Source organism: Trichogramma pretiosum, unplaced genomic scaffold (genome assembly GCF_000599845.2).
Source record: "Trichogramma pretiosum strain Unisexual culture from Peru unplaced genomic scaffold, Tpre_2.0 scaffold1, whole genome shotgun sequence".
NCBI classification, from domain to species: domain Eukaryota; kingdom Metazoa; phylum Arthropoda; class Insecta; order Hymenoptera; family Trichogrammatidae; genus Trichogramma; species Trichogramma pretiosum.
Genome location: NW_019641703.1, coordinates 3,548,112 through 3,563,680, shown reverse-complemented (window position 1 = coordinate 3,563,680; position 15,569 = coordinate 3,548,112). Strand labels below are relative to the sequence as shown.

Sequence of the window (15,569 nt, the reverse complement as noted above, 5' to 3'; positions counted from 1 at the left end):
CTAAAAAAGTCCTAAACGCGCGGAAGAGAGAAGTATTACGTGCGAAGGGCGGCAGCAGGTCTTGCGTCGTCGTCGAGTCTCTCCCTTCTTTTTTCGGCTGGGCATATCCCTGCAGCGGCGGCGACGGCGGCTCATACATAGCTGCTATACTTTTCCTGGTTATAACGTAATATATGTAGGCAAGCGAGCGCGCAGGAGGCTGCGCAGAATCCGCGCGTTTTTTGTAATTCGCGCGCGCGGAGGCCAGCGCAAGCGAGAGAGCTTTATTATCGCGCTTTTATCGGCTTGAGCGTGCCTGCGTGTGTTAAAGTGTGTGTGTGTGACTGGTATATCCGTCTGGACTAGTAGTGGTCGTGCAAATATATACTTTTACTGCGCGAGCGCACGATGATTTTCGGCTGCTGCTGCTACTGCCGTTATGTGTGTATATAGCGCGAATATAGCGGAGAGAGAGAGAGAGAGAGAGAAAGAGAGTTGGCAATGCGAAAGCAGGCAAGAAGAAGTCGAAAGAGAGGGGGAGATATGAGGGAGAGAAAGAAGCGCGTTATATTATAAAGAGAGAGGGGGGTCGTATTGCACACACACACAGACACACGTACACAGAAGTGCACAAGGTACATTGGCTCTGTGTGAGAGTACCCCGAACACATGCAGGAGTACCCGTTCGCGCTGCTGCTACATGTGCTGCAGGGGGAGAAAAGCACTTCGGCGCGCAGGACGACAGCGACGAACTCGAAACGGCGACGACTACGTACGACTACACGACTACGACGACGGAGCAAAAGCGGCGGCATCGGCGGCGCGAGGCGACGGCGGCGGCGGCGGCGTATAGCGGTGGTGGCGGCGGCGGTGGCGGTGGCAAGCCAGCGAAAGAGAGAAAGAATTGGCGAATTTACTATTAGCAGTCGGGCTGCGCGCGAATCAAGAGCGATTATACACCGACCAGAGAGAGAGAGAGAGAGAGAGAGAGAAAGAGAGAAAGAGAGAGAGAGGAAGAGAGTTTATAAACGATATAGTAGTTCGGTGCTGAGCTGTCTCGCTCTCCACGGCTACTTGTGCGCTAGCTGCCCGTGCGATCGTGCCTGTGCCCGACATCGCCCAGCGCAGCGCTGCTCCTCTCTGTGCTCAGTAAAGAGAGCGATAAAGAAAAAAATTATTAATTTTTTTTGTTATCATTATCATCGTCATCTCTGGAATCGATCGCGCGCCCGATCGTCGTCGTCAACTACTTTCGGTAGTTATATAACTCTACCGTTTTTGATCGGTGATTTGCCAAAAAAAAAAAAAATAATTATTTCGTTTTTTTCCTCAATTTGGTGCGTGTTTGTCGTGAGTTGATATAAAAAGTGATACTCCTAGATAATATCGAGTGAGTTTGAGTTTTTTTTTTTAGAAAGGACTCGCGAGCGTGATAAATACACTTCAACGAGTCCTGGATAAATGCTTGTGCGGTGAAAACTATATATAGTTGCAACGGGTGCAGTACAGTACAGTACAGTTCGTGGATTATATATATATAGTCTACCGGTGCAGCAGCAGCACGCCGGCTCTCGAAAGCCTCCCTGCAGTGTGTGTATGTGAGAGAGTAAGAGAGAGAGAGAGAACACGTGATAGTGAGAACGTGCGGTGCAGAGATACTGTCAACATATATACATATACGTACAACGCGAAAGCTCGAAGCGCGAATATATATACACGTTGGTGCACTTCTCGGCGTGTGTATATACATATGAACACTCGGTGCGGCGCGTCTATGTACCACCCACGTGTGACAGATTAATGGTGTGCATTGATATTATACCCCCTGTGACACGTGTGCAGCAGTATAAGCAGAGAGCCAACGCAGAAATCGCACAGGATCGATTAGACAATAATATTAATCGTGAACGTCTTTTTTAAATGACTGTAAGTTTCTTGCACTCTTTATCATTCTTACTATACAAAAGCTCTATACGCCTCTCTTTCTCTCTTCTGCGCGCTCATCAGTTTTTTCAAAGTTCTGCACGTTCCGCGCACACATGTGCAAACTTTTACACATTCGCGTATCTTTTTTTATAAAATGCTGACTTGAAAATAAGAAAGAAAAAAAAGAAAAGTATGCGCTCGCTCGCTCGCTGCGCGAATCGAGTCTATGCATGCGCGCGCTAATACCAGGAACGTTGACGCTGCATCTAATCGCCGAGGCTCACTCAACTCTTTCTCTCTCTCTGGCTTGACCGTACGTGCACGTATTTTTTTTTAGAATCATAAGCAAAATAGGCGACTTGTATACGCGAGGAAATCATTTCGCTCGACGTATGTGTCGTTCTAATGACGCGGATGTGTTAAGCTGACGATTAACTCTTTTGTTTGATAACAGGATATTGTATGGCACCCCGATAAAAAAATCTCATTTTATTATTTTTTTTTGTTAAAGCCGCGATGTATTATGTGTCTATTAAATATTTCTATGTAATAGAATGACTCGCGCTCGTACGACGTGCGATGATTATATATTCGGCCACCGCCGCGTAGATTATATGTATATGGAGCAGTAAGAGGTGTAAACACACCAAATGAATCGAACTTGCCCTTGACGCGGTGTGGCAGTCATATGCGTGTCTATGCGACACAGGGTCAACGCGGCACAATCTCTCTCTTTCGATAACTATTATTGTATAGTGTGTATATATCTGTGCTATTTTCTTTCTCTCTTACCGTACATTTCACAAAAGATCAAACATTTCGCACTCGCTCTCTCTCTCACTCACTCACTCGAGTGTACATACACTTATAATATACATAGGTATGCTGCTGCTGCTCATGATATATGTATAAAAACCGCAGGCCGCGCGCGTATAGATCGGCGTTTCGTCACCTCGAGGGAATAATATATAATCTGATAAAATGTAAATACACAATCGACACATATTAGCGAGATAAAACTTTCGTACGTTTACCAGATATAGCTCGTTTTTAATTGGTATGTATGCCAAATGGCAGAGAACGAACGACAGGCAATCGACGCAAATTTTTTTTTGGCGCTCTGGGCGAATAGGAGAGGCGCACATAAGAGAAAGAGAGCTCGAGCCGTGGTGTTTATCACGAGTCTCTCTCTCTCTCTCTCTTACAACCTTCGTGTACCGGTTACATAATCTTAGAAATACGCCGAATGTATAAAGCAAGCGATGATCGAGTTGTGAGCCGAGCGAGGAGTTAGCGATAATAAAAAGAGAGGAATATTTTTTTCTTTTTATAATATTGAGCATAAAATGTTCGCGTTACGAATGGTATACATTATGCGCGTCAAATTTTTTGGTGCATGCGAGAGATGCATCTGCAAGCCTTTCGGGAGACCAATAAAGGACTGTCGGACAAGTTATTAAAAATAATAATAATAATAGCTTGATGCGATCTTATGGTCACGAGAAGTGCAGAAAAGGGGCAAAACGGAGCAGTCGCTGTCACGGCATAAAGTACATCATCGTATATACGTTCGTCGTTGTCGTCGCGTATATTATCGTGCGGTGGCCAATAACACTCGGCGCGCAGCAACTGGACGAAACTCGAAGACAGCTCCTCGAGTTACGCGTTGTGTGCAGCGTGTATGTGTGTAGCAGCAGCAGTCTCGAGTCAGCCGAGAAAGAGAGTGAGAGAGAGAGAGAGAAGCATATCGCGTAAATAGACTGCGAGTTTCCGGTACAAACGACACGAGACCACGTGACTTTAATATATACCATTGATTTAAATGTGTGTATATATATCTTCTTATGTGTATGATAATATATAACACACTAGCACACTTTATATTCGCACACAAAACAAACAGCTCGTCTATGTTCACGCTGATTTCATTCTAATTGACCTATGAATTATCGGAAACGAGCCGGTGTTTCGTGGCGTTATCGTTAGTTTTTTGTCTGTTTTTTTTTAGGTCGAAGTAGATTTCTATATTACTAGGTATTTGCGCGGCGCGCGCGCGAGCGATTTCAGCAACTATATTATGTACGCGAAATTGTCCGCTGGAGAGGAAAAAAAAAGAAGATTGAAAATCCGTGTGGAAAAACGCGTGCTCCTTCGACTGACACACATTGTTTATATAGGGGAGTGAAGCAGGCGAATATTTATGCAAGCACACACATAGCAGCAGCGGTGCATTATGCAACTTGCCAGAAGACTGGATATGCTTCTGCTGCTGCTCATCTGCATATTAACGCGCGCGCAAATCGTACCAAGGGTAACGCTCGTATGTATGTGTGAGCAAAGCGAGAGAGAGAGCGAAGAAAAAGCAAATTGACCCTTCTTAATGCAATGAGGGAGAGAAGCGATGTACGCGTATACTTGGCTGCGCTGCTGTACCGCTGCTGCTGCTTCTGCTCATTCTCATGTAAGCAAAGTATTTACACTGACCCAGTGTACAAGTGCAGTATATAAGAGCAAGCGAGAGAGAGAAAGAGCCGGTCAATGGAAGAGATTAACTATACACAAACACACATACACACACATGCGTTTACGCGAGTGTGAAAGCCCTACATACCTACATGCTATCGCACTCGTTTCACACCCAATGCCGCGGCGGCGATTCGCCTCTTTTTTTCTTTTTTCACTTTTCACCGCCTCGCCAATGTGCATTTTTCCTCGCGCACCGCTAGAGATACCATGTGTATGTGTGTGTGTGTACTGTATACATATATAGCAGAGGCAGGCAAGTGCGGAGTGAAAGTGACGTGGGCGCGCAGCGAGTAGAGAAAAATTCAGCACAACTGCAGGCAGCGGCGATAGATTTTTTTTTTTTTTTCAATTATATATCGGTGTACACTGTATATAACCCCTTTGGCCATACGTATACATACGTATACGGGACGGTGTCGAAATCGCTGCTGTTTTCGTTTGCGTTCTGTTTGTTTTTTTTTTTTTTTTTTTTTTTTTTTTTGTTTTCATTTTTATTCAACCCCTGCAGCGATCTAACGTTTGCTCCTGTATGCACTTGCTGCTCTCGTGCACCCTCTCGCTTTTCCTCTGCATATGCGCCCACGCATTTGCATATAAACGTTCGAAAGCTGCCGATGTATCGGATATATAAAATACACGAACGATGACGCGACGTCGATTTGTCATTTTGTTCTATCCTCAATCGCGGCTACTAGCGCACATTATTTTTTTTTATCGATAAATTATTCAACATCTAAAACATTTATGTAGGGCAATCGCGGTAATTTGTTATAATACTCCGGAGCTCGTGTGTGGACGTGCATCAAAACACAATTACTCTTCTGGCCGCGCGCGATTGAAAAGACGACGAGACGCGCCATCATTATCTTGACACCGTATCCTAAAGTTGCGCAAAGCGTGCATATTACGATAAATACGGTTAACGCTACATACACACGTAGATGCACTAATTTAGACCGAGCCGAGAAAGAAATCTAGCAAAAAAAATACAGAGAATACACAATGGTATTATAAAAAAAGAAGTTGTGTTTCTGCCAGAGAGAGAGAGCACAAGATGTTTTATTTTTTATCGTGAGATAGCGCCCCCTTATCAGCGCACTTTAACGCTTGCACTTTTTCTACATACATGTGTGTGTAGTGTAAGCTGCTACGTGTAGTACATGCAACGACTACGCTAATAGAGGGAGAATTATTTAATCGTAATTGTATATAGGTACTCTTTTCTTAGTCTTTTCCTTACTTGCTCTCGCTCTGGCTTGTCTCCAGTGTACGAAGACGACCCAATTTTTTCTTTACTATCTTTTTTTTTTGCCGTGCTCTCTCTCTCTCTCTCTGCCCAGCTTAGCTTGTCGTCGTCTATATAGTATCGTGGGGGAGATCGGTCACGTTTGAGGCCACGTAGAAACGAGAACGTTTTGATAAAAATATTACATACACATAATAACCGATATGTGCACGTATATAATAATATTAAATGCGCGGTACGCGCGTAATTTATTATTAATATACGCCGGATCGTGTTCTCCTTCTTGGCCATGATTCTTTTGACTCTTTCGTTTTCATTTTTGTTTTAAATAAATTTTCGGCTCTGTCATGACATTGGGGATTTGATATAGATATTATGTACTTGAAGCAAAAAAAAAAGTAACGAAACGTACTCGCTGAAGCGTGTCTGCGCTGTGCGAGGCTCTCTGGAATTTGCCGATAATAACATTTCTTCTTCTTCGCTACACGTCTCCTCCGCACCAGCAACTGTACTAATATTCGCACTCATAGTGTATCGTGTATGCGCGCGCGCACGAAGTTGTGTGTCGCCACACATTATCACCTGAAATCACGCACCTTATACCCGTATATATACATATATCTCGCGCGCCTCGAACACATTTTATTGGGTTTATCAACGAATAAATATATACACAGCTAATCTCCTGAAACAATTTCGTCTAAAAACCTTGAAAATAATTCATAATTTTTTATTGAACAAAAAAAATTATAATTATGTATGTATGCGCTAATGTCGTGTAGTGCGTCGAACAACGTGACTCTCTTTTTTTGACCATGTCTACACAACGCAGTTGCAAACGTGTATACATAATGTAAACTTGTGCCTCGTACACAAGTGGATCAGATGTGCCACGTCAATTCGGAGGGAAGTCGTTCGTCTGTCATTAATATATGTATGAGCCAAGAGAGAGAGCAGAGAATGATATTCTTTGCAATTTCTTCGCACAGTCCGTCTTTTCAAAACAAGCTTTATCTAAATTATCAGCACTTTTGTCACATCTTATCGGAATTGGTCTCTCTCTCTCGCTCTTTCTTTAGACTCGCGCGCACAATATGCATGTGTAGAGAGAGAGAGTAGTACCTAGCGCAAAAAAAAAAATGATAATAATACAAGAGGTTAGAGACTGCGACTCTAGCGACGGACAGATAATCGCGTCCTGGCGAAATATAATTTTTTTTTTGGAACGAAGGGCCCCCTGAACAAAGATATTATAGTTTTCCCTGAAAATGAGTTATAACCGCCGATTGATAATTGATCATTGATTGATTGGTTTTTGCCACGGTAGCCGTGTGTGCGTTATTATTATTAAATGATGGGAAAACTAGGTTAACGATGATTGAATATCGTACTCTTTTTTCTTCTCTCTTACAAAATTGAATTAGTCTATAACGCTGATTTTACGATTTGATTATTAAATATAATTTAATTTCTTTGCTACGATTACTCATGCACGGCAATTTATCTTTTTCAGGTGAACAGGCATTACGATGGTAGACACGCAACATTTCTGCCTGCGATGGAATAATTACCAAAGCAGCATTACATCGGCATTTGAAAATCTGCGAGATGACGAGGACTTCGTCGACGTCACACTGGCCTGCGATGGCAAGAGTCTCAAAGCACACAGAGTCGTATTGTCGGCCTGCAGTCCCTACTTCAGGGAGCTTCTCAAGGTACTGCTTCGTTTCGTTCTATCCTCTCCAACAAACAACCCTCTTATTCTTCTTCTCGTTTCTCACGGAGCATGAATTTTTTTTTGTCTTTCTCTCGCAACGCACACAGAGCACACCCTGCAAACATCCGGTGATAGTGCTGCAGGACGTCGCGTTCAGCGATCTTCACGCGCTGGTGGAGTTCATCTATCACGGCGAGGTGAACGTGCACCAGCGCTCGCTGAGCAGCTTCCTCAAAACCGCCGAGGTGCTGAGGGTGTCGGGACTCACGCAGCAGGGCGACCAAGCCGACAGGGATGAGGTGAGGATATTCTTTCTTTCTCTGCTTATCGATTTCCGCGTTGTTATATATCCCACGCGCAGTATTCGTGCACCGATATTTCGCGCGATGGTCTTTAAAAATTCAACAACTTTTCGTGGCTCGGCTCCTCGCGCGACCTACATGAATTAGAGACTGAATGAATTAGCCTTGACTTTTTTTTGCTCCGCGTTTTTTTTTCTTTTCGTTATAATTTGTCATGTATAAAGCAGGAGCGTGCTAGCCAGCGCGATTAATTCTATTTTATATCCTGCCACTGGATAACATAAATCCAATAAAGCACTCTCCATCCTCCAGCTCTCCTGTGACTCGCGCGCGAGAGAGAGAGCTAGATATTTCAGAAATAAACTGTGTGCTCGCTCGCATCGATTATATAAGGACGCGAGGAGGACGTACCCTTTCTAAAAATAATGAAAATTCATTTGAATTGTAATGAGAGCTCGCGCGCGCGCGAGATAGAGAGAAGCGGAAAACGAGATCGCGCGCAACAAAAAAAAGCACGAGTCATCCGTACAAATAACAAAACTAATTCGATAAAAATTATAATGTTCACCCTCTGACCTGAAAACCCAGAAATGTATTATAAACGCGACGAAGACGACGCCGACGACGCGCGGCGCGCGCATTGAAAATAGCTCTCTGTAAAAATACTAAACACAGAGTTGCATATATCCCGGGCGAGAAGGAGGTCGCGCGCATTATTAATTTATCTCTCACTATAAATACGCGATCGGATCCGCAAAACTCTCGGCTGCGAAATAAATGCAACAAAAAAATGATGACACTACGATGATCAGCAGCTGTCGCACGTACGAGCTCTCGCGGCCGGCGCGGCGTCCCTCAACGCGACCAATCACTTGGGCGGCAACGGCGGCCTCCACGACAAGCTCGTGCCCGAGGACAACACGTACACAAGGGAGCGCAACTCTCCACCGACGCCGGTGCAGCAGCAGCCCACGCCGTCGCCGGTGCAGCAGCTGATGCGCCGAGCCGGGGTGCGCGGACGCAACGACAGGCATACCCCGGACTCGCACGACACCAGCGGCCCGGGTCAGCTCGGTGCCGACACCAAACGCCCGCGCGTACTGTCGCCACCTTTGAACAACAACGACGCCATACCCACGGACTTCTCGATGGTGAAGAACAGCCTGGCGCATCTGGTCAACGCCAAGATCGAGGGCAACGGACTGCACAACAACGGCGAGGACAACAACGGACCGATCGACGACGGCGTCAAGTGCGAGCCCCTGGAGCTCGTCGGCAACTCGCAGTCGGGCCACCATCAGCGAGAGCAGTCGAGCAACAACGGGCCCCTGAACGCCCACAACGAGGAGAGCTCGGACTCGGGCGCCACCCCGGACCGGCCGCCCGCCTCGGCGAGCAGCAACGAGCACGACAACGAGCCGCCCGAGCATCCGCCCACGCCCAACTACATGGCCGAGAGCAAGCTGTTCGCCTCGACACCGGGCGGCTTCAACTTCAGCATGGCAGCCCTCAGCCAGGAACATTCGCCCCTGTCAGGTAAGCTCGCCTCCCAGGATCGTCGCAGCCTGTACGCACCGAACAATTTCTTGCAATTGAATGTTTGTTTTTTCTTTTTGTTGTTGCGTTGCCACATGATCATATGCTTTTTCGTTGGCTTTTTCCATTTGTACGATATAATAAGCTTGCTTCAATTCGTAATACTTTGCGACATTGCGTACAGGCGCCCAAAACCGACCACCCCCCGTCACGGGGGAAAAAAACTCGGTCGCTACTCTTGACAATAGTTAAATTTCCAGGTTTGGGACACGGGCTGCAGACGCCGGACCTAGCGGGAACTTCACAAGGTAAGAACAGCACATTTACTTTGACAACCAAAAAAATCACTCGCATCGATGAGGTTTATTACAAATATTTTTCATACATTATCACTTGATTTTTTTTTTGCCCAATAAAATCATGATTGGAGTATATTTTTAAAATGATTGATAATTTTTAACCGTAATTTTTCTTAGTATGCAAATTAAAAAAAAAATTTTTTTTTGTTATTATTTGCGTGTTTGATACGTGCATTGGCACTTGAGACAAAAAAATAAATAAATAAAAACAAAGTATACGTAAACGTGTATACTGCACGCATTCGAAGGATAGACAAAAGGTTCGAATCAGATTTATTTTTTATTTTATAATTTTTCAAAAAAGGGGCTCTCTTCGCTACTCTATTTTGTTCTCGATTCAAGCCGCGTCGTGTCACAATGCCGAATCGGACGTGCTTTAGACGAATCATTCTGTTTGACACGCTGATTATTGTACAGATAAAAAGAAATGTCCAAAGAGTCACACTTTTTAAATTATAAATCAGTATGAATCATTGATTGCAAATAATGAGACAAACATCCATTTACGAAAAAAAAAAAATCGACTGGTTTAAAATTTAAACGGGTTGTGCGAGTTGAAAAAAGCGAACGAATGTGACGTTTAGAGCGCGCGTTCGATCGGCAGACTCGATCGGATATCGCGGATGCAATTATTTTCGTAAGTCGCCGTGACTTGTGCAGTTATATTAAAACTAACAAATCACAAAAGTTGTTTTATATTATTTCTATAATATATAATTACAATTTATAAAAAATTTTATACATTTTTTTGGAAAAAATTATTAAAACAAAATTTTTTCAATTGGTTGCGGTTATAAAAATTTTTCACTATACTTCTGTCTCTCCTTGCTTAGATTTATTAAGTTTCTCCTAATTTTGGCATGCCATTATTACCAAATTCATCGAAATTCATCATTATCTATAAATCTTTTTTCAACTATTATGAAAAGAACAAAACAATATCTACAAAGCGTCATTTATTTTCGTATTTATGATATGTAATCGCTTGCACTTGCATTAATTTTCATTTAAATTTTATATAAAGCAACTATACTACATATATAGCTGTAGTTGCTAAGTGTGAGTTAAGTATTACATGATAAATGAAAATCGCCTGTTCGACTTCAAAGACACTTTGACAATTTTGACAACTTAAAATCTATTGGAAATGGGCAAATGTGTAATGAACTTTACTCTTCATAAATTGTACATAAATACAAAATTAACAATAAGAAATTGTGCAAAGCTTTGTCGTGGAACTGGCGGTCATTTCAAATTGTCGCAGAATAAGAAAGAGAGAAATGTCAGTTCGAGATTGCTGCACAGTAGTTACAAAAAAAAAAGAATCAATAATTAACAGCGCAACGCTGCGATATCTTCCAATTCATAAACTTCAGCACGAATCAAATCATAGAGTCGAAGACATTAGTCAATTTGAAAAAGAAAAAACAACAAAATATCAAACATTGCACAGAGCGTGAATTTGTTTATTTTTTTTATTATTTTTTTTTTTAGTATTAGAACATTAAACAATATACGTATTAATGAGTCGTTGTCGTACTGTCTGAAGTTTATTATGGTCTTTATTTCCTGTACACTTTTATATATTATGAATGTTATCGTCGTTCTATGTCTGTTTCTATTGTTTGAAAGCACATTTTATTATTACTATTATCATTATTATCATTTAATTATTATTATTATATTATTACTATTATTATTATCATCATCATAGATTTGATAAAATAGTTGCGTGGTTCCTCCTTGACCCGTAGGTAAATGAAAAATGAAAAACACATACAATTATGAAAACCTTAAGTTTAAGATAAATATATAATATGAACAAACATGGTATAAAAAGAATTACTTGTATACATGAAACAAATTTGTGTGACTAAAAAAGAGTTTGAGTTCATTTCCATGGCACTATGGTAGATAGCGAGAAACAAAATGTTTTTACTGTACAAAAGAAAAGTATATTAAAAATCCGTGCCTACTTGAAAAGTTGAAGATGGGTTGACTGGATTATGAAAATTATCGTCTTATATAAAAATTATTATATTATTTCCACGGCGGGCCGCATCGGACTCGATGTCATTTGACCGATACTGACGATCGACCATCGTACTATTCTCGTTATCGCGTTCGATATATATATTTATACAGTAATGAACAAAAAAAAGAACAACAACGAATGTACTTAAACGTAACTGGAGCTTTCTTTTCAATTTTCTACTCGTATGTATAAGCACATCAATGACAAGTGAGTGTCAGTCGTCTCTCCTCGATACGCATCATTCATGCACATATATAATGTAACACGGCAAAACGTTAATAGGTTTCGTTATTCGTTTTACACTATAAACAGTAGTATAGGTAATTGAACAGAAGAAGAAGAAAAAAGAATTGCGAATCGATTTTTCCTCTCGATAAGGCTGCGTATGTAATTTTTGCTAGCGTTTTAAAATGTGTTTTAGCGATAAAAAAAAATTAATTCGAATAGATTTTTAAGTATTATAATATAATAAAAGCGTGAGTAAAATTGATAATCATCGAAAAATACGTGCATCACGTAGATAAAAAGTTCCTCGCTTCAAGTTGTTCTTTATCAAGATTATTATTTTTTAGATTAGTGCGTCCTTGCTTCAATAATGAACTTAGCGCTGGTTGATTCAATGTCGCATATTAATACTTTTTTTAATATATAAAATGATACACTCTGGGAAAACAATAACAGTTAATCGGAGAGTTTAAATTTGACAAAAAAAAAAACGCAAACTTGACGCATTTTCATAAGATTAGCAGGGTCGATGTATAATTGTTCAAACAATATTCTTTTTCTGCTTTTCGAAGTTATTTGTAATTGGGTCTTTAGCGAAATGAATTTTTTGCCTTAACACCGATCGCGAATTAGTTTTTTTTTTATTCTTCGGTCTTTCTCTATCTAATAGTCTACTGGGATCGTTTCGAAATAACATATTAGCATGAACTATTTACTTTTTGGATTACTAATATGCCGCGATTATATCGAAAATCGCAAACATCACTGATTACTATACAAAAAAAACACTTAATGGGCGAAATAGTTTTATATTTGCAGAAACAAAAACTAGGCAATGGAGATAAGGTTAGTAGGTCTATATCTGAGCAATAGGCGAGAATAGAGCGTATAGAGTTGCGAAAAAAAAAGAATGAAAGAAGCAAATTGTCGGCAAAGTGGAGGGGATGAGTGTCGAATTTTGATAACGTCGCGAGCAGATGTTATCCGTATGAAAAATTCAAGGTCTCGTCATTTGAGCATGTCAAGCTCGTATGTACTGTCTCTCTCTCGCTTTATGGCTAGCTTATGTTTTGTAACGAAAATACTTCGCCTCTCGGCAGCCATTCTTTTACATGAATTTTATTCTCCCTTTGTTCGTCTATTTCTCGTAGCGAAAATTGGATATCGTCAAATAGAAGAAAGAGAGAACGAACGAATATGCTCGTGAAAGAGTTCTCATGGATTTCAATTTTGGCATTTCAGGGTGAACTCTTGTTAATAAGTTTTACCCAAAAACACAGTGAAAAATCGATACTTAAAATTTCAAATAATGTACTCGATCAATTATTCAAAGCAAGTGAATTGGTAGTTGCCTCTTTTTTTTCGTTCTCGCTAACAGCAGCAGCACGCAAAAATACGATGCAAATTAACAAGAACCATCGAACATGCAATAATTACATTACCATTCAATATTCATGCGCGCCCATGCACTTACTATGTAATTTTACTTTTTCAAAGTGTCACAAATTTAAAACTTTGAAATTTAATTATATATGCGTTATTATGTTAATGCGCTTGTAATGTAATTGCTCTCTCTCTCTCTCTCTCTCTCTTTATTGAAAGTAATTTTCCAACTACAAAAAAGAAGAAAAAAAAGCCAAAACTGCAGTGGAGCGAACGATGCGCGATTGTAACGAAATCGCAAAATGCCTCGTTACAGTACGTTTTGCCGAAATTAATGAGCAAATTTCGGAGGAGAAAAGGGAGAAAAAAATTATTTTGCTTTAAAGATGATTCGTCAAATTACCAAATCGACGTTGCGTCGAGTGTGTTTCTCTCCACGTTCGAGCGCGTATAAGTCTGAAGAGGCTCTCCTTCACTCTTCGGGGCTCCTCGACACTGAAGATCCGCTCGATTCTAACGACATATCGCGATACAGATTTCGCTAGCAGCAGTAGTAGAAGCGCGCATACATACATATTATTTTAATGGCGCTTGTTATCACGCCGAAATAAACAATTAGCGCCTGCAGTCGCGCGCGCGTAGGACGAGGTTGAATCCCTATTTCCCTCCCTTACAAGCGCATATAATATGTATACGCGCACACTCGTTTCTCTTGATTACGATCTTTGTAGCGGTGTATGTACGTTCGAGAGCCCAAAGAGAGAGAGAGAAATAAAATGAGAAATAAAAGAAGACGAAGAAGCAGCGAGACTAGATGGATGGTTGGAAGGGTTTACACACTGGGTTCACCCGCACGCGTCGTCGTTCGCGCAGAGTTGCGCAAGTGCGCGCACGAGTGTCGAGGCGTGCGCGCGAGGGAGAGACTAAAAAAAAAGTCGAGAGTTTTCACTTTCTATGCGCCTTCTACTTCGTACACACTTTTTTAATCAATTTCGTAATCGTAATATTTCGCAAGAAAGAGTTGAAGGACACGCGCAGGGCGGGCCAATGAAAACGATCGCAGCTTCAAGACGCTTCTCTCGCTGAATAGAGGGATGTAAAAGCGAAGAAAAAATCAGCCATAGAAAATTATCGGGGCGTAAGCGCGTCGCGCGGCATAGAGAGAGGTAATTGCACGAATCTCGTTATTATGCGTTTCGGCATTACAAGCTGTGTGCTATGTTTAGCGACGGGGCCCCCCCTCGTCGTCGTAATTTCCATAAGTTTTATTTGATAACTCGCTCGCGCTGCAGTCGGCGGTGCGCGCAGTCAAAAGCTTAGCGCGCTAATTCGCGCGTTGATGAATCTGCTGCACCACTACGAATTTGGGGATAATGGACGACTGCAGCGCGGGGTTGCAGCAGCAGCAGCAGTTGTTCATCGGAGCCAGTTTTTCAGAGATTTACTCGCACGTAGAAAGAGAGAGGGTCGTCGTGTTGTTATGTCGCGGTTACGGTGCCGAGGTGCAGTCTGCGCTGAATTTTGACGAACTAATATTTGTCTCGCTGCATTCGATTACACCCTCCTGCCTAAACTCGCGCGCTATCGAGCTCGCGAGAGAGCACAAATCCATCGGGATATTTCCCGATTTATATATAGGGTTCCAAATATCTCTTTTGATTCTTCCACTGCGATACATTTTGAAATATCGTCTCTCTTTCACTTTAGCCCTCTCTCTGACTCTGTTTATGCTTATAACCGGATTAACGCTGGTATTATTTGTTCGATTTCAGCACACACTGTTTCTGGTAAAATTGCCAAACTCGAGCTCGAAAGGGTGGCCTAATCATTTATTATTACGAGCCTAAAATAATTGAAAAAGTTTCGGCTAATTCTTGGACTCGTAAAAGAAGTCACATTTTCGAACTATATACCTCGCTTCGTTTTAAAGTCAAAAGTGTTGGAATATACACGTAATCAAAATGTTCCGAATTTCATGGCTCATTTTGAAAATCCGTCGAAAGTTTTATTATTAACGCATCTCTATACTACCCATATATAATTTCGTTGGATCGTATACGTACAAGCGTAGTGCATTATTTTTATGTGAAACGATGTCGTACCAGGAGCAGCACTATTGCTGCCTTATACTTATGCTCGAGGATATTTGCCTGGCCTCGTATAAAACAAAATAGATCATAAATTATCAGGACTCGATACACCGTACACACTCGCAATGTACGTTTATAACTCAAAGAAGTATCTGCTTATTTTAGTTATGTGTTTTTTTTTCTTGCTGTACCCAGAATGCGTACATGCAACGACAGTATTATGATATACTCAGTCGTGAAATGGG

General features: G+C 41.6%; 1 protein-coding gene across 7 annotated transcripts in view; it reads left to right on the top strand.

Moving 5' to 3' along the window:
- Positions 1–15,569, top strand: part of LOC106656775 (broad-complex core protein) — a 59,844-nt gene that overhangs the window by 25,828 nt on the left and 18,447 nt on the right. For 4 of the 7 annotated variants that reach the window (XM_023462686.1, XM_023462690.1, XM_023462691.1 and 1 more), the window contains exons 1-5: positions 984–1,905; positions 7,191–7,392; positions 7,502–7,693; positions 8,509–9,232; positions 9,481–9,540. In XM_023462686.1, coding sequence (XP_023318454.1) covers positions 7,207–7,392; positions 7,502–7,693; positions 8,509–9,232; positions 9,481–9,540 — 1,162 coding nt within the window. In that variant the 5' untranslated portion in view covers positions 984–1,905; positions 7,191–7,206. Of the gene's footprint in view, positions 1–983; positions 1,906–7,190; positions 7,393–7,501; positions 7,694–8,508; positions 9,233–9,480; positions 9,541–15,569 lie in introns of those variants that run through there. The other 3 variants (XM_023462688.1, XM_014377926.2, XM_023462687.1) reach the window with 2 other exon arrangements.